The sequence below is a fragment of the Trematomus bernacchii genome, unplaced genomic scaffold (assembly GCF_902827165.1).
Source record: "Trematomus bernacchii unplaced genomic scaffold, fTreBer1.1, whole genome shotgun sequence".
NCBI lineage: Eukaryota > Metazoa > Chordata > Actinopteri > Perciformes > Nototheniidae > Trematomus > Trematomus bernacchii.
Genome location: NW_022987564.1, coordinates 7,516,571 through 7,540,746, shown reverse-complemented (window position 1 = coordinate 7,540,746; position 24,176 = coordinate 7,516,571). Strand labels below are relative to the sequence as shown.

At 41.7% G+C, this 24,176-nt stretch overlaps 1 protein-coding gene across 2 annotated transcripts; it reads left to right on the top strand.

Annotated features, from left to right (window-relative positions):
• Positions 1–672: 672 nt before the first annotated feature.
• On the top strand, positions 673–17,351 carry pdcd6ip (programmed cell death 6 interacting protein). Of its 2 annotated transcripts, none has more exons than XM_034125275.1 (18): positions 673–981; positions 4,174–4,228; positions 4,316–4,385; positions 5,540–5,667; positions 6,478–6,631; positions 7,460–7,560; positions 8,745–8,861; positions 8,993–9,215; positions 9,887–10,010; positions 11,053–11,230; positions 12,241–12,352; positions 13,366–13,535; positions 13,979–14,227; positions 14,622–14,756; positions 14,948–15,042; positions 15,229–15,346; positions 15,448–15,647; positions 16,227–17,351. In XM_034125275.1, the coding sequence occupies exons 1-18, from the start codon at positions 776–778 to the stop codon at positions 16,450–16,452; spliced, it is 2,661 nt and encodes an 886-aa protein (XP_033981166.1). In that variant the 5' UTR covers positions 673–775; the 3' UTR covers positions 16,453–17,351. The 2 variants fall into 2 exon arrangements, with proteins under 2 accessions (XP_033981166.1, XP_033981165.1); XM_034125274.1 differs by having other exon boundaries at positions 8,730–8,861.
• Positions 17,352–24,176: the final 6,825 nt, after the last annotated feature.

Here is a 24,176-nt window from a genome sequence, read left to right as displayed (position 1 = left end):
TAATTGTACATCTGGTTTAATATTCATTGAACAAATGCTGTGCTTATATGGTGCATATTGCTTGGTCCCTAACTTGGCAAAGTAGGCAACTGCCCGAGACTCCAGGCCCAAGGTTCACGTTACATCTGCCTATACTGTATGGTAGTGCCTATATATTGCTAAATGATGTGTGTTCAGTCAGATATCTTCGCTGCAAACCAGGGGTCATGTCATATTCTGGCATGGTATGCTGTACAAATTACACAAACACTGTGCAGCTCCTTCAGTGACAGGCTGCTGTTACTGTACTTATTGTTGTCCACCTGGATGGGTACTTTTGTAAATTGTAATTTGTGTCATTTCTATCTCTAATATTTTATGCATGCCTCTTATTTTGCTATTTTGCCTCTTTACTTTGCTGTAACAATGTAAATGTCCCCTCTGTGGGACTAATGAAGGCATTCTGAATATGATTCTGAACATTGAAAGGAACAGGGAGTTTATAGGGCCCTACAATCTTTTTCTACACATGGACCCCTTAATTGGTGAATCGGGACAATTCCGTGGGAATAAAAAGATTGTGTCTGTGAGGAGATACAGTTAATTTTCCTTCATTGTAGTCCATTTCTCATTAAAGCTATACTGATTCTGCGCGGGGCACCTCTCCGTTTCCCATGACGTAATCTGACGTTCCCTGTCAGAAACCAGGAAGTGGGTCGTTCGCTGTTGTTTGTGTTCGTTGGTCGCTAGTCGTCTCTGTTTTTCTGATTTAATACAGCGCTTTCACGGGGGCGAAATGGCGACTTTTATTTCAGTCCCGTTAAAAAAGTCCTCTGAGGTGGAGCTGGTGAAACCTCTGTCGAAGTTTGTCACAGCCACATATCCAGCTGGCGAAGAGCAGGCGGAGTATCTGCGCTCCGTGGAGGAGTTGAACAAGCTCCGCAAGAGCGCCCTGGGAAGGCCGCTGGACAAACATGAGAGCTCCCTGGAGATCCTGCTAAGGTAAAGACATGGTTTATATCAAAACTGACATAGATACCATTATTATATTCACCCATAGCAACCGGCTCACCTGTCGCGGTGAGAAAGCCAAGTCATTGCCGCACCCAGATGTGTTAGCATTTAGTTGCTAAGCTGGGAGCTAAACTTAGTCAAGCTAAATGCTAGGAAGCATTTCTCACCATAATGACTGACTCATGTGATATTCATGCCAAGTTTCCTTAGGAGGCTCACCGAGACAGTTTTTTTACGTCTTAAACTGAACTGTCAGTTACTTTTGAAATAATAATAAGCCATGTTAGCCGAGCTAGTTAAGCTCGGTCTTGAGGTGACTCCAAGTAAAGTGTACCTGGTTTACTTTAGCATTATAATTAGCTTCAAAGTTCAACTTTATTTAAACTCATTGTGAAACAAAGAACTCACAGAAACTTCAATAGCAAGGAAAGTGTATTTATATAGAACATTTCAACACAAGGCAATTCAAGAAGCTTTACAAAAATGAAAGACACTAAGAGCAACAGAATCAGAAACAGGTTTATTGCCAAGTAGGCATTGGCCTTGGTGTGTATATGGACATACATAACCACAGTTAAAGACCAGATAAACTGTAAGAAAAACGATAAAAAACAATTATAACAATTATTTAAAAAAAAAAAAACGAGTATAACATTTAAATACAGATACATATTTACATGAAATATAGATATACCAAAAAACTATATACAGTATATTAAGTCAAAATACTGAGAATAATAAAATAAAAGATGTGAAGTAGTTGTGCAGGACTGACAGTACAATTAATTTAATATAAACAAGATATTGTTAGCATAGTGTGCAATTATGTAATATAAGAACATAGTCAATATAAAGTTCTTGAAATGAAATGTATAAAACACATGCTGAAACTTACGACACAAGGTTTACGATTTTAGTTTTGTTAATTGACCATCAAGGATAACACAGGACTCATTTCCATTGTGATCTTGGTTATAGTATGTATCCACACAGCACCAGGGAGACATTCACAACCGGCTCCTCTGTCAGACGTCAGTCACAATCGGGCCACATTAGGTCAAGGCCTTCAGTTTACTGGTAGCCACATGATCAGACATTAAGGGTGTTAGAAGAATAAAAATAGAAGAATAGCTTTTCATATCAGCAAACATACATTAATAAGATAAAGCGGGGGTGTGTGAGTGACTCCGAAGTAAGGAAACTCATGGAGAAGTGATCCATAGAGAAGGCCTACCCTGGCTGTAAAATGTCACAGTGACAACCACTTTGCATAGAGGAACCTGGTCAGAAACAGGATTTATGTTAAATAAACAAAGTGCCTCAATGTCCAAGCTCCATTAACCCTGCCTGGCTGTTGTTGACTGCCACATTTCTCTAATGCAATTATTAGGACATATAAAAAAGTTATGACTCTGCACTATTGCTAAAGTAACCAACATACTGATTTCCTAGGTAACATATAAATGCAGACTTTACTCTCTCCCATGTCAGTCTTTGTTCTCTATGACTCATGAGTTATTTAATGCACAGGGTTTGCCCAGATTACGTCAGCTAGCTATGCATTTGAAGGTTGATGGTCTTCAATTTTTTTCTCCCCTGTGAGCCGTTTCAAGCCGCAGTACAAAGTGGAACTGTCAAGCAAGTGCCAAGATTGAGGCTCTTTAGATATTAAAATGATACTCACGAGGTGCTGAGTGTCAAAAAGGCCAATAGTGCAGCTAACTGGACGAAAGCAGGACATCCACTTACCCTTTAACACAAAGAGGTTGTTTTTTACTCATGTGACTTTGTATAGCTTTCCTGAGATGCTCTACTTGTGACGTCATGGATTAGTGGTCAATGTCTCGTGATCAGCTTCAGATTCTAATAAATGCTTCTAATCTAAGTTTCACCCAGTTCATGTTTATATGGGATGCACTGATCCACAATGCCAAAAGATATATTGTTTGAATCGTCATTACCATCTCTGAACTCATGTTACCCATACATAGAAATGATCCTAATACCAAATCTAAATTTAGGGGGAAAAGGGAGAACCTATCAACCTGATTTGAGGTATCAACATTTGCATTTGGAGACAAATTGTTGTCATGGGATGATGGGACTGTGATAAAAACACAAAATATGTTTGGAGAATTTCCATTAGCTGGATTACCTTATTTAAGATTGTCTGTCACTGAAAAAGTATGTTCCCTAAAGAGATTTGTCCTATCTGTGAAGCAATGCAACTATTATTATCCTAACTAAATGTAAACCGAAGTTATTCAAGTATGTTTTACTGCTATTTGAAGAGTTTTATGCATATTTTGATGATTTCTCGGATATGATTTTGAATCACACTCATCCTGAAATACAATTTTCATGTCGTACCACGAGAAATAAAATCAGAAGCTCTAAAATTATGTGATTAGTGCTGCTTGAAAATCACAGGATCTGAACGATTAATGCAAGCTCCACCTCCATTTTGCCGTGTCCATTTCTGTCTGCTGGTATCGCCTCTCCTTGGCTTTCTGCACACATGTCGTCTTGTCGGCCATGTTTCAGGTAGCCAGGGCGACCGGCCCTATCCTTTTCAAAGCTGCGTTGACACACAGCCATTATGTCACCATGGTAACCATTGTTTTGACCAGGCAGGTTTCTTTAGTTAACCGGTAGACTCATCTCATCTCATGTTTCCTCTGTTCATGTGTTTGGTCTTCTGAAAGCGAAGGATAACAAACTTTAAGTGTTTGTAGTTCTATATATAACGTTTGTTTGTTTATGTTTGATGTTTGCACTCCCATTTCTACTGGCAGTGGAGAGTAGGGTATTTGAACTGGTAAAAGGGGATTCCCTAACTGCATGTTGTCATTTCTAATAATAGACAGTTCACATCACATGGAAAGATACCGACAAATAGTAGACAAGTAACGTGCCAGATATTTTTTCCTGACTCATTGTTGAGTGTTTCTGAAATGGCAGAGCTTACTCAGATCTGCTGTTATGTCATCGTATCCGCTACCCTCTCACTGAGTTTCTGTTGCAATGTCTTTCATCTCCCTTTTTTCAAACTTAACTAGCAGTAAGCATGAATTTCAAATGACTTATGAACTTTAAAAACTTGCAATACGAGCAAGTATGTTTGGGTTTTTACATGCATAAAAAACATTCTTTAATCCTACCATTTCCTTCTCTCTCCAGATACTATGACCAACTGTGTTCTGTCGAGCCCAAGTTTCCCTTCTCTGAAAACCAGGTAACTGATCACACTGCAGCACACACTAGCCTGGACTAGCTCCCAAACAAAAACAACTTAAAACAAAGTGTCTCTCTGTTTCCTCAGCTCTGCTTAACCTTCACATGGAAGGATGCCTTTGATAAAGGATCGCTGTTCAGTGGCTCAGTCAAGCTCGGTGAGTTCAATTTGTGTCCAACGAAGGATACCTGTGCATGTCACTGTGTAACTGCCATTGAAAGAAACCCAGGAGGAACAAACACAACTTTGGAATCTCTAGAGAATCGTTACACCTCTAGTGTGTACACAGATGGAGTTAGCTGCGTGTTAAAATGAGTTTAAGCCGTCGTTGGACTTTGCCCTCAGGATAAAAAATCTGTCATGGTGTGTTTAACTCCCTATCACTTTGTGTGTTTATCTCTCACACACACCCAATGACAATCAAAGGGTTCTGACACTTAAAAGGTGAACTCAATGGATTTTTTGTCAAGAAACAGGCCTGACAAGTTGCCTTATATGGAGCTTTGTCTGAAGAAAGAATTCCCACTGAAGTATTTGTGTAATAAAGAGAAAAACATGACTTGAAGTATGCATGCCTGTGCCAGGGTCAGAGGTGTTAAAAGATACAGACGGCAATAAATACAAATAATAAATAAAATATAATGAAAAAAAAAAATATTCATAAGAGGGCTTTTTGTTGTGTTCAGCCTTTACAATTTATACTGTTCACGCTTGAATCTTTTTGAACTCATGACTGAGGGATTCTTTTCTGACCGAGACAGATTGAGAATAAAGCAGTAGAAAGTGTTGGTTGGACAAAATGCTGACCCCCCCCCCTCAAAACGAAAGCTGTCAATATCTTAGGATTGATTGAAGCGATCAAAGATAGATGTCACTTCACTCTCATAGCTAGTCCTATTCATCACTTTCTAGCTGAGGGAAGGTATCAGTCTTTATGGGGGGCGTGTGGCGTAGTGGGTTGTCCGTAGGTGTTCGGATCAGGGGGTCACAGGTTCAAACCCCACTGCAGTCAGCATGTCGTTGTGTCCCTGGGCAAGACACTTCACCCCAAATTGCTCCTGTGGGGATTGCCCACAGTATTGAGTATGTAAGTCGCTTTGGATAAAAGGGTCTAACAAGTAACATGTAATGTAATGTAATATGTCACAGAATCAGCAGAAATTAACCAGTATGTCATGAAAGTGAAGGATTTTCTAGTTCAAGTTGTTGCTTAAAAAAAAACCATAATAATGCCTTTTAAGATTCAGATGGCGACAACAAAAAAGTGCTCTCACAAATCATTTCTTACTCTGGTGTTTTTGTGTGTTGCAGCGTTGGCCAGTATTGGCTATGAGAAGACGTGTGTGTTGTTCAACGCCGCAGCGCTGGCCAGTCAGATCGCCTCAGAGCAGAACCTGGACAACGACGAGGGGCTGAAGACTGCCGCCAAATTCTATCAGGTGAGAAAACTACCACATTAACATACACTGCTTTATTATAGAAAACCTGAGGAAGATTACTGCATGAATTACGACAGTTATACGTTTTGTCAGATATATGCAGATGAACTCTGTCATGGTTTAGATTTTCACCTGAATCATATTTTAGGAGTCTGTTCACCTTTTATATTGGCAACATTGTTCTGTGTTTTATAAGAATAAGAATTAAAGACAATGGTGCATTATATTTAGTATGTTAACTGATACTACTGTGTTTTACGCATCTGAATTAGTGCACAAAACACACCATCTAATCTTTTATTTTGTATGAAACCATGCAATGTGACATAAACAAGCGAGGTATAACTAGTCTCCCTCTATGTACAATACCATTCCAAATGTATTATTTGTATTGAAATAGTTTTTGCCCCAAAAGAAAAATATCTAATTATTATAGCCTCCAGTGAGTCAATATTCTCACAGTCAGTTTTAATCATTTTATCCCCAAATACCTTTCAATTTTTAGTTTGTGCCTCCTCTGTCTAGAATAGTGAACCTTTATGATTTTGAACCATAACGTTCCAATAAAGCTCTCAATATTTTCACCTTGCCATTCATATACATTCATGCAATTCATTCATGCACAAAAAAGCTCCTCTGGTAAAAATGGGGCAGCTTTTTATAAAATGTACAACATGGGATTGTTTCCCCTTGTGTTAATTAAAAAAAATTGTACTTATTAAAATGAACTACACACTTGTGAAGCAGGTATGAAAATAACAAGAGATTTACGAGCAACAACCATTGACAGTCTGTTTATGTGTTTCACAGCTGGCCAGCGGAGCGTTCGGCCACATCAGGGACACGGTACTGTCCGCTCTCAACAGGGAGCCCACCATGGACATCTCCCCTGAGACCGTGGGCACCCTGAGCAACATCATGCTGGCCCAGGCCCAGGAGGTCTTCTTCCTCAAAGCAGCTTCAGGTACCAAAGGACACATCAAGGGCTCCAAACCCACACACAGGTTGCTGTCGAATAGTGAGAAATATCTGGTCCTTTGTCTTTTCCCAAACACTTTTCCTTAACCTCAGTGAAAACGACATGGGGTTAAGGAAAGCTCTGAAGGAGATTCAGCAGGACATAGAAATAGAATATCCTGCATTTATACAGGGCGACATGTTAAGGATGCGCCAACTAGAAGGGCACTTTGAGAGCGCATATATCCGCCAACACCAAAAGCCCTATATGGCACTTATAGGAAAGTGAAAAATAATGTGTGTTTAAGCTTCGTGATTCGGATACGCTCCAACATTTAAGAGGTTCTTTCTTGGCCCGTGGTACGATCTTCAAATAACTTTAATGTAGTTATTTTTTCTGTAATCCTGCTGAAAGAAAACAAACAGACCAAAAATAAAAACACAACCTTTAGTCATGCACATGTTTGCCTTAAGATTAATGTATTGCGTTATCAGTTGCATGTCTTTACTCAGTTTACACACAGCCTCATGTCCCAGTTCTGTCTACAGAGTTGCTCATTAGAGAATAGTTTTAAAGGTTACATCATGACATCAGCTCTAAAAAAAAAAAAAAAAGAAGCCTGTTTTTCTTGCAAAAGTAGTGAGTTTTTGTTGTTAATTAGTTTTTAAACTCTGGAATTTCATCAAAACAGACATCAGCTGAAGACCCCACTCTGAAAACCACTCATCATTATTTGGTTAGCATACCACAGATCTTCTGGCCAGCTTGTGATTTGGGGTTTTCTTAAGTGTTTGTTTGATATGTACTCTTAAAAATGGCTTGTTTCCCAAATAGATAAGATGAAAGATGCTGTCATCGCAAAGTTGGCCAATCAGGCTGCAGATTACTACGGCGACGCCTTCAAGCAGTGCCAGTACAAAGACAACCTTCCCAAGGTATGTGAAGGACACACACACACACACACACACACACTCGCGCACACTGACCTCAACAGTGTTGGGAAGACGCACACAGAGTTTGGATTCTGTATGGTGTGTGTTTTCTGTCTGAATGTGTGTATTGTTTTGTATGTCTGTATTCCTGGAAAATATGCTTGAAGAGCGGTACTCAGGTTGTGGGACTGTCCAATTTACAACTTCTCTCTTCTCATTGGTCCATTTCCACCCTGTTTTCACTCTGATTACTTTACTACTAAGCTGCCGTTTGATCTGTTCCTTACCGTCTGATCACGGGCATAAGTACTTACTGTCTGTCTTTATATTATGACTGATACACATTATGAGGTTAACAAAAACAGCAATATGTATCTTGCACAGGCTGTTCGTAAGTTCAGATTCAGTCTAGTTAAAAGATACACTTGATAAAAATATAGCATAATAATGATAAAAACTGGGGGAAAAATTCAAAACAATTCAACAACAACATTTTATACCATAAATTACAAATGCTCTGTCAGGAACTCCAGACTAAATGATTAAATATCATTTCACTGTTTAACTACACACTACTTGGATAGAAATACATCCCTGAAATGATTATAAAATGATCAGCTAAAAGAAAATTCATCAGTCTTTTTCTCTTCATGATCTCACTGTGTCCAAAATCTTTGTGGGTTCTGGATTGTTTGGACCTTCAGATATTTCCTTTGGTTTTCTGGGAAACTGTGATCAGCAATGTTTTCATGAAGTTATCGCTTAGTTTGGACACATGAAACAAGGCCAAGTGAATTGAAAATCTGAAAATGACTGTTTCTGGGTTCTTCCTGAGTGCAGTGACGTTGGATGAAGGTTTAGCAGCTCTTGCTAAAAGATCAAACACTCATGGCCTGTTCTGTTTCTCTCTCTCGTTGTCTTCCTTTCTTCCTGCATCCCTCGTGATGGTGGTGGTGGTGGTGTTGGCATTGATTGTACGTGTGTGCGCACGCTTATGTTGTGTTTGCACACCTCTGACTGCTTGTGCCTGTTTGTGATTGGCTTTCGTCATGCCATTTGTGATTTGACCTCGCTGGTGTGCGTCTGCCATTTTTGTTTTCTGCCTTGCCATCGTGCGTGTATACCTGTTTGCGTGCCTTCGTGTTGCTCTGTGGTTGCCTCTCCCTGGTCAGTATTTTTATTTTCAGGAAGTGCTGCCGGTGCTGGCGGCCAAGCACTGCATCATGCAGGCAAACGCTGAGCTGCACCAGAGCATCCTGGCCAAGCAGAAGAAACGCTTTGGAGAGGAGATCGCCCGCCTGCAGGTACACGGCCTCACATACATTCTTATAAAAAAAAAAAAAACTGGGTGCCTTGAAGTTTCATATAAAAAAACTAGAACAAATATTCATAAAGCACGTTTGTCCTCCATCCTCTCTTTTGCTCGGTTCTCCAGCACGCAGCAGAGCTTGTGAAGACGGTGGCAACAAGTCACGATGAATACGTCAGCGTTAAGGACCTGACAGAAAAAATCAATAGAGCGCTCACCGCAGCAAAGAAAGACAATGATTTTATTTACCACGACCGCGTGCCTGAGGTCAAGGATCTGGAACACATCGGCAAGGCAGCGCTGGTCAAACCCACCGCCATCACACCGCCACTCAGCCAGAAATTCGCAGGTAAGATAACCAGACACTCAACACAGCTCCTTTTATAGGGGAGAGAGTTTGACACACTTGGAGATACTTTTAAATCTGAATATAACAGATAAAACCCTGTGTCATTTTCCGTCTTTGAACCACCAGTTACATTTACTCTACAGGGTTTGAATCTAAAAGATTGCTAAATATATTGCTTTGACACTTAATCCACTCGTACATGTAAAAAAGTCAAATGTGTTGTCATTTTTTTTAGTGTGTGTCAATTTAGTTTTTGCATATTGTCAAGAAAAAGTCCAGCTCAGTCAGGCTAGTTGTTCTCTCTTTACCAGTTTTGAAGCTAAACTAAGATAGTGACAGGTAACTCTACCTTATAAAACAGGACGTTTCATTCTTATTCTCATCTTACTCTTGGCAAGAAAGAAAAAAACTATTGCTTTAATGTCATATCTGTAAACATTAGGATTTATACAGCTCATTAATGCAGTTTGTTGTAAAACTGAAGTGTGGGACGAGACGTTCTGAAGCCAAATCACATTAAATATAAAAGGTGGCATGACAATCTCATATAAACTCTGTAAAATGATGACCACAAACTTATTGTAAAGGGAATGGATGACTCCAAATGGGATCTTAACCCCTGTCTGGCTTGTTTTTTAATTATTTGTTTTGTGTGTTTCCCATCTCTTCAGACCTGTTTGAGAAGATGGTTCCCATGGCGGTGCAGCAGTCTATGAGCAATTACGGCCAGAGGAAGGCTGAGACTGTGAACAGACTGGTGGGCACGATGAGGGAGGCCACCAACCTCTGCAACGGGTACGCTGCCCTGCGACTCTCTGACCAAATGCTGCTGTGCTGCTGCATGTTGATATTGTCTTCCTATGAACATATCCATGGCTGCTTGTGACTCAATGCATGCTTTCATTTATTAGAAACTCCTAATGTATCGCTGTACAAAGTACCATTAACATATTGATAAAGTGTCTTAGTGTAATGTTCCTAGTAGCAGGTATCATTATATCTGATGACACTATTAAGTCATTAAAGCTGGGGAGGGCTTGTTTTTGGCATCGTTGGGCAAATAAATTCATACCTTTCAGCGTATTTAAATTTGAGGTCAACATCATCCTGATCAATGATTGTAACCCCACTGCTATTCTATGATAATTACTGTCCTTTTTTCTTTGCAAACTTGTTGGCCTGGAAAGCCCTGTAAGATAATAAACTGTGATTTGAGGCTTTAACAAGCTGTGATTAAGGAAAAGCTTTTCTGAGCTAGAGAGCAAATGTCTAACCGTAGCCGTCTGGTCCAGTGGGTTCATGAAAAAGGCCCTAATATTAGAGAGATGGAGGGGAAATGCTGCTTATAGTTTAGCCTTTTATTTACCGCAGTTGTGAGCTATTGGCTAAAGGATGTCAGAATTCTCTTAATCTTTGAAATGTGATATTTCCAGGGTTTTTCTGTTTTTCAATCTGTCTGTAATTGGTTGCTTTGAAGTGTAAGCAGTTGTTGACTGTGCTGGAATAGCATTTTCCCTGCAGGATATTTAATCTGTGTTTCGCCTTTTGAAGAGACATGTTAGCTCATCTACAGGATCATACTCTCTGATATGACCTCTATATGACAAAGTCTTCTGGGTAGATTCTCTAAAGCCTGAGATCAGAACCCAGAGGGGAAAGTTTAGTTTTCTCTCTGTCCACTTGAGTTACTTACAATATGTTATTATGAAATATTGCAATTGATGCAACTTGTCCTATCCAAGCTTTAATAGTCAGAGTATTTTTCCTAAAGAGTAAGGTGCGCACTCAATGTTTTGAAACCATAGTAACTGACGGATGTTTTGTAACTGTCCATCAGTGTGTTGGCGTCCTTAAACCTGCCCGCTGCTCTGGAGGACCTTTCAGGAGACTCCATCCCACAATCCATTGCTGAGAAGGCCCGAGCCGTGGTGCAGCTGGGAGGACTGCAGAGCATCGAGCAGCTGATCCGAGATCTGCCTGAGCTCCTGACCCGAAACAGAGAGATCCTGGACGAGGTCAGACACACAGAAACACACTCAGTTAATCATATGCTAATGCTTTGTAGATCCCATAACCAGTGATCTGACCGTTAACACAAATGTATTTAAAAAGTAAAGCAGGCACTTTCAGAAGTACAGCCTTTAGAACAGCTTGTTTGTCATATGGCTTTGCTTTTTATTGACAAAGAAGTGTATTTATGTAATGCTGTTTAGCAGCTTTTCTGCTACCAGAAGAACACATGAATGAAAATAACTCCTAATCGTTCCTAATGGCGGGAATCCCAGATCAGCATCATCTCTGAAATCTAATCCACTGATCTCTGGGCCAAGGACTGTCTGTCCTCCAGCTCAAGCCAACCCATTGTTTGTTTTTTTAGACATCTTTATGACAAACAAATAAACAGACAGACGGGAGTAAAGACATAAAACACAAACTGCTTCCAAATCTGTTGGCAGAATGGAAAAGTCCATGCTAAAATGTCCTGATTTCCCCCCAAAAAGTAGTAGAGACAAAGAGAAAGAACATTTCCGCTGGCCAAAAAGCAAATTATGTACAAGGTTCACACTATAAACTATATCTAGCAAGGTTGGGGTATGCACTGAGACCATGTTAGAAAATAGATATATTCAAGTTAATTGAAAGAAAATTGAAAAGACACAGGAAATTATCAGAAATGTTGATAATCAAATCAATTTGTTGGTTAGGTAGATTAGCATTTTGAAGATTTCTTTGAGCTCTCTGAACCCTTTTTTTTTCAATTGAAATGCATTTTATAGACAAAATGATTAATTGGTAAATGAATAAGTTAATGTTGGTTTCTGCCCTGTATGAAATTATGAAATGGGTTTTAGCGATAAAGTTGAGTAATTATATTCTTTAAGAAAAAACAGTTCTCCAAAGTCAGATAACTCTCACACATGGCCCAGAAACAATACATTAACAATAAAGGTGTAACCATCTGAGGATCTACTGTGTGTGTTAGGAGGACACTGAGTGTGTTTGTTTCTTGTTCTTTCGTCTATAGGCTCTGAAGATGCTGAACGATGAAGAAACAACAGACAACGAGCTGAGGAGCAAGTTCAACCAGCGCTGGAACAGAACCCCCTCTGGAGACCTCTACAAGCCCCTGCGTGCAGGTAAACACGCATTGACAGGCATATAGAAACATAGACATACAGACACATAGACAGACACATAGACAGACACACAGACAGACACACAGACAGACACATAGTCAGACACACAGACACACACATAGACACTTAGACAGAAAGACAGACACATAGACACTTAGACAGACAAACAAACACACAGACGCATAGAAACATAGACACACAGACACATATAAAGACAGACACACAGAAAGACAGACACATAGACAGACAGACAGACACATAGACAGACAGACAGACACATAGACAGACAGACACATAGACAGACAGACAGACAGACACATAGACAGACAGACAGACACATAGACAGACAGACAGACACATAGACAGACAGACACATAGACAGACACAGACACATAGACAGATAGACAGACACATAGACAGACAGACAGACACATAGACAGACAGACACATAGACAGATAGACAGACAGACACATAGACAGACACATAGACAGACACACACACAAACAAACACACAGACACACTGACAAATAGACAGACGCATAGACATTTAGACAGACAGACACATAGACAGACAGACAGACACAAAGACAGACACACAGAAAGACACATAGACAGACACACACAGACACAAAGACAGACACATAGACAGACACACACAGACACATAGACAGACAAATAGACAGACACATAGACACTTAGACAGACACATAGACAGACACATAGACAGACACATAGACAGACACATAGACAGACACATAGACAGACACTTAGACAGACACATAGACACAGACATATAGACAGACACATAGACACTTAGACAGACACATAGACACAGACATATAGACAGACACACATAGACAGACAGACACAGTTTACACGTCTTCCTTTTTTTTTGCCTTGCTTTATTGAAGTTTATCTGCATGTCATCCACTGCGGTCAAAGCTTCCCAGTTCTTCCTCCCTCCTCTTCCTTCTCATGTCACCTCTAATCTTCCCTCCCTTTTCTCCCCCAGAGGGATCTAACTTCAGCAACATCTTGGACAAGGCTGTCCAGGCGGACCAGGTGGTGAGGGACCGCTACAACGCCCACTGTGACATGATCACCCTGCTGTGTAAACCAGAGAACGAGCTCAACGCTGCCATCCCGTCCGCCAACCCCACCAAGACACTGCAGGGCAGCGAGGTCTGTTTTATGTTTGTTTGAACAGCCAGAAAATCTAAAACCTTTTTATTCTTAAAGGTTGTTTTTTAGCTTGAGCGGTGTCACCTACCAAGGTATTTAGTGTGTCACTTAAACATAGACTCCTGCTGTACAGAAATACCCAGTGGACTTTATTTGCTTTATGGCCCTGTCCCTACTTCCTACACTAGCTACATTTTTCATTTTATTTGCTGACTTGGCATTGTGTGTCTCTTGGGAACTTAAATAACTAAGCAAGCAGAACTGGGAAAGCGCAAGAGAGAAGTCTATGTCTCTCCACAGCTACACTTTATTCGTACTTAAGAGGACAAACAACTGTATAGTGGAGGCATCATAAGTGCGAGAGGCCTGATTAGAGCACTGATTAGTGTAAAACTGAACCTCTCCTTTTGTTCATTATCTCCATCGTCCTCCTTAACACGCAGGTTGTGAACGTGCTGCGCTCCCAGCTCGCCCAGCTGGACGAGATGAAGCGGGAGAGAGAGACCCTGGAGGGAGAGATCAAAGCTGTGACCTTTGACATGTCCGCCGTCTTCCTGACTTCGCTCGCCCAGGACGGGGCCATCAGCGAGGAGCAGATGTCACTCTCCAAGCTCGACCAGTTGTACGGCGCCTACAACCAGAGGGTGCAGGCCACGCTCCGCACACAGGAAGAGCTGCTGGGACAAGTTCAGGTAAACTCTAACACACCGTTTGGGAGGAATATCATTTGTCAGAAGCAAAATAGTGAGCAGAAAGTGGCCTAAATAATGGAGAATGTTTCTTAACTGGGTCACGTGGCAGAAGCTTTCCACCAACTTAAAGAGTGAGCTAATATTTGACCTTCTTCTGTATTACACCAAACAAAAAAAGTCACTTTTCTTACTAAAATCAGTGAAGCATTTGACCTATATCAAACAAAAAACACATGCAAGTATCACAAGGGTTCAGATAACATCCAAAGAGTGAATAAAACCCTCTCAGTTGCAAAGCTATGTGTGAAGAAGTAATTTATAGTTTACTGTGCATAAATAAACTTGCGCTCTGAGAGGCGGTTAATCTTTTTGTTGACCTGTGATCTTCTTCCAGACGTCCCACCAGGAGTTCAGCAGTCTGAAGCAGTCCAACACGGAGGCCAACCAGAGGGAGGAGGTCCTGAAGAAGCTGGCTTCAGCCCATGACAGCTACGTTGAGATCAGCAACAACCTGCGCGAAGGCACCAAGGTACTCACTCAGCACAACGCGCCGCACCACTATACTGCAGTGATGCACTTTTTACCTGGTTAAATAAAGGATATATATATATATATATATCTTATGGCAAACTTGTTTTCTTTGTTTATTTTTTGTGAGTCAAGGTGTTTTTGCAGGGCCGGTGATTTATGTATGTTCCTTTTTTGTTCTTCCCTTTTTAGTTCTACAACGACTTGACAGAAATCCTGCTTAAGTTCCAGAATAAATGCAGTGACATCGTTTTCGCTCGCAAGACAGAGCGGGATGAACTACTTAAGTATGTACTTTCCTGCTTTTTGGCTACTAGATAGGCTTGTGTTACTAAAGTCTTATGGGCTGGCCAGGGAATAAAATAAGCCTTAAGCTCTAAGTTGGATGCAGTATAAGAGTGAGAGCTGATGCATGTAGATAAAGGAACACAGCAGCACAGTCCCTGTTTGTGATGCTAGAATTCTTGTTTCAGGGACCTGCAGCAGAGCATCGCCCGAGAGCCCAGCGCTCCATCCTTCAACGTCCCGGCCTATCAGAGCGCCCCAGCAGCCCCCGCTGGAGGCCCGACTCCTGCACCGAGAACCGTCTTTGTAAGCAGCCACTCAAAGTCAAACGTTCAATACCTTTGCAGCAGATGTGAGGCTGATGGTTGGATATTGATCCGTCTGTCTTCTTTTCCATTCCCTTGTAGACCGGACAGCCTCAGCAGGCCCAGCAGCAGCCCTCCGTGATGAAGCCCAATCCCCCAGCCAGGCCTCCTCCACCGAGCTTCAACCCTCAGGCAGCCTCCCCCAATCCCGCCGCAACTCCCACTGGCCCTCCCAACAGCAACCCACCACCTTTGGCCCCCCCATCCCAGGCCCAGGGACCCCCTTACGCCAGCTACCCAGGGTGAGTCACATCACTACATACAGATTCTTCTGAGTACTAAAGTATCCACAGAAGTCATTCCTCTTTAACAAGAATGACCAGGGTTGGGCCAGGGTTACCTGACCCGTATGCAGTCTTTCTCTTTTCAAATTGAACCAAACAAGATAACACAGGTGTATCCCTAGTCAGTGACTGCCTGGTAACAACCTCAGATAACTATTTCCAAAGTAACAAAGACAGCAATGCAGATTTATTGAATTATTCCAGCAAATGTTTGCTATATATGGTTCTAAAATGTTTCACTGGCTATGTGGCAACAGTTGGAAATGTACCAGCTTGTCTAAGCCTTTCGATATAACCTGAATATGAAACTTAGAACAGGCGTCCGATCTTTATGTTTAAAAAAAAAAGTTTATTTAGAACATTTAAATGTTAAAACCGTACATCAAGAATGTATCCAGGCATGTTTTAAAAAATATATATTGATGATCTTATCATGTTGTCATAAAGGATTTCTCATATTATATTCCCATATTTCCCAAGATGTTGAAATATAACTTAAATGCTGACGTGTGTTTTCTCTGTTGCTGTGTCATGCAGGTACTATCAGATGCCTATGGGCTACAATCCATACGCTTATGGCCAGTACAACATGCCCAACATGCCCAACATGCCCAGCATGCCCAACATGCCCAACATGCCGTACATGCCGTACCAGCAGACTCCAGGTCAGGGAGGCTACCCAGCAGCCCCTCCTGGCGGACAGCCCTACCCTGGTTACCCCCAGCAACCCCCTCAACAGCAGCCCTACTACCCTCAGCAATAACTCCACACTCCCCTCACCCCCTCATCCCTCTTCTCACCAGTTAACACCAAATAAAAAATAACCCCAGCAATAACAAGTTATCTCCATTAGCTCCCCTCTCATCTTTTGTTTTCTCTCACTAACAGCAGCTATAGAAACTCAAGTTAGGTGCGATCTCAGAGCTGCTCTGCACTTCCTTTTCTACATCTTATTCTCTTTTCCCTCCTGCCCTCTGTTTTCTACCCTAGTTCATGATTTTGGGTTCTTTTTTCTAAATTATTTTCAGCCTTTTAACAATGCACTAACCCCCTGTTTTGCCTGTATGGTTATTTTTTAAGTACTCATTTTCTAATGGTTTTGTTAATTGTTTAAATCAAACCCTAACTGGTGTCCATTGATAACTGACTCTTTGCCTGGGCTGGACTGCTGTAAAACACTCGTGGAGGCGCACAGAATTCTTTGTTTTCTGGTTAGGGTTTATGTGTTGGGTGGGCGGGTGGGTGGTCATCTGATAGGAGGGCACAGCGTCACCCGCAACCCCCACCCACTCAATCAACCCCCAGTGCTTCTATATCAACTATATTCCTATTTTTGTAATGAATACCAATGCCTCGCTGATGTATAAACCTATAAAAACGAATGGCCTGTAGGTTTTCTAATGTAGGAAATGACTGTTGAGAGTTTTGCTCTTTTGCTCTTTTCGCTTTCACCCAGGGAATGTTGGTATATTTCTGTGTTACAATCAGACGCTATACAAGTGGGAGAAATAGCTCTATTATATAAATATATGTATAAATAAGACTCTGTATGTGGTTAACCAATACACTCTTTGTGCTGCACTCTCATGCTCTTTGTGTTTATTTTTATTCCTCAGCTCTAATGTGATTAAAAACACCAACTGCCAGCCAGAATATCTTTAACTGTGTTTTGTTCTTTTGCATCAAACTGTGGACATTTGTAAAGCAGCCAGAAGAGGGCAGTACTGCAGCTCACTGAGAGAGTAGCAGCTGAGCAGAGGTTCACCAGTTATCTCTCCTCTTAGCCAATCGCAGAGTGAGTTGTGCCATCCTACTAATCGTACCCCTTTTGACCTCCGAACATTGGGGGCAGATCCCATTTAGATGACATGCAAATTACGTTCCAGTGAGGTTATGATCTCATCCAATCATATTTCCCCGCAGGTGATTTCTCCACAGACAGATTTCATCCCCAGATATTTATTCAGTGTCAGGAGACGCTAATGATTTCACATATCTCCTGCTTATGAGTATGTGTGTGTGTGTGTGTGTGTGTGTGTGTGTGTGTGTGGCAGGGAGGCAGATGGCAGCGCAGCGCAGTGTGGTGTCTGGAAGGATGCATGGAGATGTTGGCAGAGAGCTGCTGGTTCCCTGCCTGCATCCATCACTCCACTTCTCTCCATTTTCTCCTCTCTTCTCTTCGTCTAATCTATCTTCTAGAGTTCCTATCTGCTCGACTCTTTAAAAAAAAAAAAAAAAAACACCATATTTCACTTTCCCCCAGCGCTCTCCCATCCTTTGTTTTCCTTCCTCACACTCTCTTCATCATATGTTCCTTTGCTTCTAAGCTTCTTTTAAAAACCACCTGGCTTTTTATATCCTCAGCTGAGAGAGCTGCGCTCTCCTCCATTTATTTCCCCTCTCCCCTGGCTCATCTGTTTTTGCTTACCATTTGTCTGTCCAAACTGCAAATCGTTGGCAGTGAGTTGTCTTCACTGGTCAGTATCTCTTGGCTCATGAACGTCTCATAACATCACGTCAGTCTCCAGAGTGTATGTGTGTGTTTGAGAGAGTGAAACTCATAAGGAAGGATACATACTTTTAATCAGATCTAACAGCTCACATCTCCTACTGGAAGTGGCACAACACATGCACACAATCATGTCCCTCTCTCTCTCTCTCCCTTTCTATCTATACAGCATGCCGTTGCTGCCAAAGCCAATTGTAGCTCTGGGTGTGTTTATCAAAGGTGTCTGTGCGTCTCAAGCGCTTAATTTTAACAAGACGTTCTCCACCAGAGGAGTGTCATATTTTAATTGGTCTGAAACAGAATAAAGGCAGTGAACAGAGCACTGCGGTGACAGGTATTAATTACCTTCTGCCTAATGGCTCCCAAACTATACGCACTCAGCCATATTGGTGCTCACACTATTCTTACACCCCCACTCTTTCCTCTCATCGCTTTTCTCTCCTCCTTACCATGTGTTCGACCGCAATAGGGCTGAATCCTGTGTTTCATTTGCTATGATGTTGATTATCACAAAAATACCCAATTAAAGTTGTGAATTCTCTAATAATATAATAATTATTATTCCAAATTAGGAGCTACTTCAGCCTATGCCAAGGGGTATCTGTTAAAATTGTGAAGAAGCTCAATAATTAAAAAAATGATAGGAAGCTGTAACACCTAAACACAAGGTGCTAAGATGAGAATGAAACTCATTATCAAGCATGCTGTAGGTGTAGGGTCTAAACAGTTAGCTAAAAATAAGGTAAACAGTTCAAATAATTAGGAAGAAATAACAAACAGTTGGAATAGTTAAGCTAAAAGTAACAGATAAATGGTTGACATAGATAGGCTAAAACACAACAAAATGGATGGATGTTGGAATAGTTGGCTTAAAGTAAATGATTGGAATAAATAGCTCAACGTAACAGATAGATGTTTGGAATATTTAGCTTAAATTAACTGATAAACGGTTGATTTAATTTGCTTAAAGTAATGAATAAATGGCTGGAATAATGTGCTTAAAGTAACAGACAATTAGTTGGAATATTGAGCTAAAATCTAAGGATAAACTGTTCGGAAGATACATTAAAATATTTACAGTTGGGAAGGTTAGCTAAAGGAAAAGATAAACAATGGGAATGGTTAGCCAAAAGTAACAGCGAAAAGAAAGGACAAGCAGTTTTAAGAATTAAACGTAACAAATAAACGGTTTAAATAGTTAGCTAAAGATAACGGCTCAACTGTAGGAACAAATGGCTTTACAACAAACGCAGATCAAATCAAACACAATATTGAATAATAATTTGTATAAAATAATGTTTAATCCACTTCCATTCATTGAATTTTTTTTTAAATAGAGATTCAAATCAATTGAAATGAACAAATTAAAGTTGATTGGGCAGACAAAAGGGTTGGGAAGCTCTGCTGTAATATGTTTGTAATGACTTGGGGTTTAATTTAAAGCAATGATTCTGATAACCCGTCTGTGGTGCAGCAGGAGTGTGCAGATGCTCTGGCTTTAGCACTTATTTTTCACTCTTCTCCTTTCACAAAGCACAGGATGAAGTACAAATGTAATCTGTGAAAAGAAGGAAAAAAGAGTAAGAATGCCATGGTGCTGAAATATCTTCGTGGTGTTAATTTGATCAGTCTAGTAACTGAAGTTGCCAGTATCAGTGCATGTGCGTTGGCAGATAATTTCGCCTGAACGAAACAGCTCTCTGGCCCTGGTATGTTGTTTTTTTCGCTTTTTTCCATAGAAGCGAGATGCCTGAAATAGCTCTGATTGACAGGTATAGAGACTCAGTTACTATAACAACTACCTCCTGGCTCTCATGAGCTCTCCCTCTCTCTATCTCTCTATATCTCCCTTCCTCTTCGCCCCCTCTCACCTCTTCTCTTTTCATTTTCCTTCACCAGCTCTACTTTTTACCCCCATCTCCCTCTCACCCCCTCACGATGGGCATGTGTGGGTGTTGAGGGAAGGGATTATGACAAATAAATCGACTGCAATATTGCTTCACAGGGAGATGTTTGTGTTGCTAGATAGAGAGTCCTGGCACTAGCTATTGGATCTAACCTGTGTGGGTGAGGGTAGGCGAGAGTGGGAAGATGAAACATGCTTATACAACGCGGGCAAATAAGCCTTTTATATTCTTTTCGTGTTTCCTCTTTGGTGCTTGTTCCTCTGTCAGGTTGAGCTGCTCCGCTTGTATAATCAATTCAGTCCACTGCACTGTGTTCCTGCAGGCGTGTGTTTTGTGTGTGTGGGTGTCTTTTGCATGCGTGCACACACTTGTGTCAGCAAGCGACACAGTGAGGCCACCCGATATGATGAGTGAATTTCAAGCACGATAGAATCTAGTGGGACTGACACCGGAGAGCACACATCGCAAGAGAGAAAGTGTGTGAGTTTGAGTGTGTGTGTTGCTGCTCGGAAGAAGACGGACGTCATTGCTGCCACCTGCTTTGGTGGGACAAAGGCCAGACACATACACACACACTTTCATATGCAGACAGCCAAGCGGCAGGTCAAAGCAATCTCTTAACATAGCATTAATGATATGATTTACTTAACCTTCTTACGCTCAAACTATCTCAGGCTGCCATCCCCTGCCGCCAAAGTGCACCACTCCTCTCCTCCCCCATGTCCCTGCCTCTCCTTTCATCTTTCCATCTGTGAATCATCACACAGGGTGAGAGGTCTGAGGGAAAACAAGCTGCCAGAGTTGGACATGCCATAACAATGCAGCACCTGTCATGGCGTGTGTGTCTGTGTGTGTACCTGTGTGAGTATATGCGCATGCAGCTGTCTTAGAGTGTCTGTCATTAGGAGAAAGGAGGGAATATTTCCTAGTCTTACTGTAAATACAAAGGCACCAAGACTGTGTGTGTGTGTGTGTGTGTGTGTGTGTGTGTGTGTGTGTGTGTGTGTGTGTGTGTGTGTGTGTGTGTGTGTGTGTGTGTGTGTGTGTGTGTGTGTGTGTGTGTGTGTGTGTGTGTGTGTGTGTGTGTGTTGCGCGTGTGTGTGTGTGTGTGTGTGTGTGTGTGTGTGCGTGTGCGCGCGCTGAGTCTCACCGCTGTGGCTTTCTCCACAAGTTGCTCTATTGATTGGTTGTCTCGCTTTGTGGCAGGAAATGAGATGGCGGGTCTCAACACTTGTGTGACCCGTGGTTGTATAAAGAGATATGTGACCCCAGCCGCCAAGAGCTCCTCTAATGGTCTGAGCTCGGCTGCTCGGGTCTTGAGCTCCAACTGGCTCCTCACTTGTTTTGAGACCTCATCAATAGCACACACATCAGACTGTGGCATTGCAGAGAGGACCGATACTCCTCCTGTGTTTCAGATCAAATAATGAGAGCACCTGTGGTGATCTATACTCTTATAAGTGTTGGAGAAGTTGAACATCTGAAAATACTGAGCTGTGCATCAGGTTGCATGCCTAAGTGCTTTAATATTGATCTTCTTGATGCTGCAAATTGACCAGTACAACTCTGATCTCTACTGTTGATGTAAACTTGCTGATGCCGTCAGCTTTGGTGGTAATTTGAGGGCCTTTCTGCAATGTTCACACAGAGAAGGGTGATCATTCAGAATTAATTAGGCTACCATACACGGGGGAAGGCGCAGCCCATAATAAGACATTTAAAACAGGATCTGGTATCCAAGTGCAGGGTATCCATAGAGACCGTTGCTATGGCGGAGAGAAATCTCACCTCATTAGGAACAAATATAAATAGCCCTGCGACTCAGCTTATGGTCATGATGCCCACGGCTGAGAGAAAAGACTGAGAGGCTTCCAGGTCAACGATACAGGATGAGAGTAAGGATGCGGAGAAAGAGGGGGGTGGTAAATGGAGGAAATGATTTACAGTAAGAGAATTAGAAGGAAATAAGAAGTGAAGAAGGTTTGAAAAGAAAGGAAGGGAAGATTGAGTTCCTGAGGAAGGGAGAAACAGGAGGAGGATGTGTGTGTGGGAAAGCAAGACAGATGAGGGAAGGATTCACTGTTGTCTGATGAAAATCTCCCAAATGTCAACCTGTTTGTTTTCATACTTGAACTAAAATTGGATAAGGGAGCTTCATGACGCCAAGTTCTTAGCAATAAATGTTGAAATTAAAAATCATGCAGTGGCAGTGTGCTTTACAATGAAGAGACAGAATCAAGATGAAGATGGATTCCCAAAAGAAAGCATGACTAAAATAACATAATGAGATGGTGTGAATGACTTGTGGAAATAACGCTGAATTATACTTTTTTTTATTATTCCAAGAACTGACTTTTGCAGAACCGGCGTTTTATTTTCTCCCAGCGACAGACATAATGAGCGAGGAGAGGAAATAGGAGAGGACGGCAGGAGTTGTGGGAGGAAAGATGGGAGTGGGGGCTGTGAGAGAGGTTGACAGCCAAGTGGAGGGGAGACAGATGGAAGCAAAGAGAAAAACTCAACACATCCACCGCTGAATGCATCAACAGGTCTGAGCCCCTCCAGGTATGCTGCAGTGCACCACAGTATTACACCACTGTATTACTACAGTATTGACTCATCCCATTGTGTCCATCCGGAGGTCCAATATGGGCTTCATGTGTCTCACACTTCCTGTTTTTTTACTTTCTCTTTCTCTTCTAGTGTAGCACACTTTAAAGTATGTGTGTGTGAGAGAGTGAAGCAACACCCTTACATTGTGTGTGTTTTGTTTGACATTTAGGCATCAGCTCTAATTGACAGCTGAAAGTGTTACATAAGACCAATGAGGCCGTGTGATCTCCTGGTTTCTGTTCAAACGTGGAATCGTATTATTTCTTACATCCTAAATCTCTTCTTTCTTTTTTTATTAATAGGCGTAAGTATTGCACGACACTGGAGCATTAGAGCATCTTCCTCGTCTCCACTTTCCTCGTGAATTGCATTTAAACTGCTGAAATGTGGCACTTTTTAATGTGAGATTATATTAAATCTTAGAATACAATCAGTCAGAAACCCATTTGCAGTTTGAATGCCCTCACATCAGTGGCCGCTGAGTAGCCTTTTGCTAAATGTTCAGGCAAACTGGTCAATTAAGGCAGAAAGCAGAGAGACTCCCTCCTCTCGATGCAAATAAACCTTGAATGCTCGTCGAGGCTTTCTGTTCTTCAAAGCTAAATGGTTCCCTCTGCCTTTGTTGTGAACAGTGTGTTTTCAACTCGGGAACAAAGGTGTCTGCGACTGAAAGATAAAAACTGCGACAACTGATGAAGATGGTATAGAGTTCAGAAGCACGTCTGTGTGGGCTGTCTAATTGAGGAGATTGTTTGATTCATCTCCCTCTGCATTTCTCTCTCTGAAGACCTGTCAAACTCGCAATCAGCGAAAACAACATGCATAGAAAGGATTGGAAGAGCGAAGGGAAAAAAGAGTGGAGATGGAAAGACGGCGTTTAGGAAGAAAAGGAGGGAGTTTACGCCCACCGCCTAAAGAGATGAGAAGACAGGCAGAGGAGGGGAGAAAGTGTGGAGGAAGCAGTGTGTGAGAGCCAGGGCTCATCAGCCTGTCAAACATCCGTTATAGACCACAAACCCACACAGCCATCGCACAGCCGAGGTTTATCTCTTAACAGGTGCACTTCTCTCACCTTCACACACATCTCCTTGTACATAAAGCATATATATATGTGTGTGTAGGTGGCCACATTTACGCACATGGAGATGTCCACAGAGCACAAACCCTTCTTGGACTGTTTCCATGCATCCACAGTGAGTCACTATCATTGATCAGAAAAGAAAACCAGCCAGGACGATTCTTCACACTGATGCTCCCTTCGACGCTATCCTGAGATTCTGCTCTGTGCTCGCACAATGTGAGTGTGCACTCTCAGCCCAACCCACGTTTGAACCCGTATTATTCCTCACTGTGCTCATAGTTCTGTAATTCTGACTGCTGACGCACTGCATCTAAATTCATCATCCCATTTCCCTCGGGGGTTACATCAGGGCTTTGTGTTTTTTTACCTCATGTACC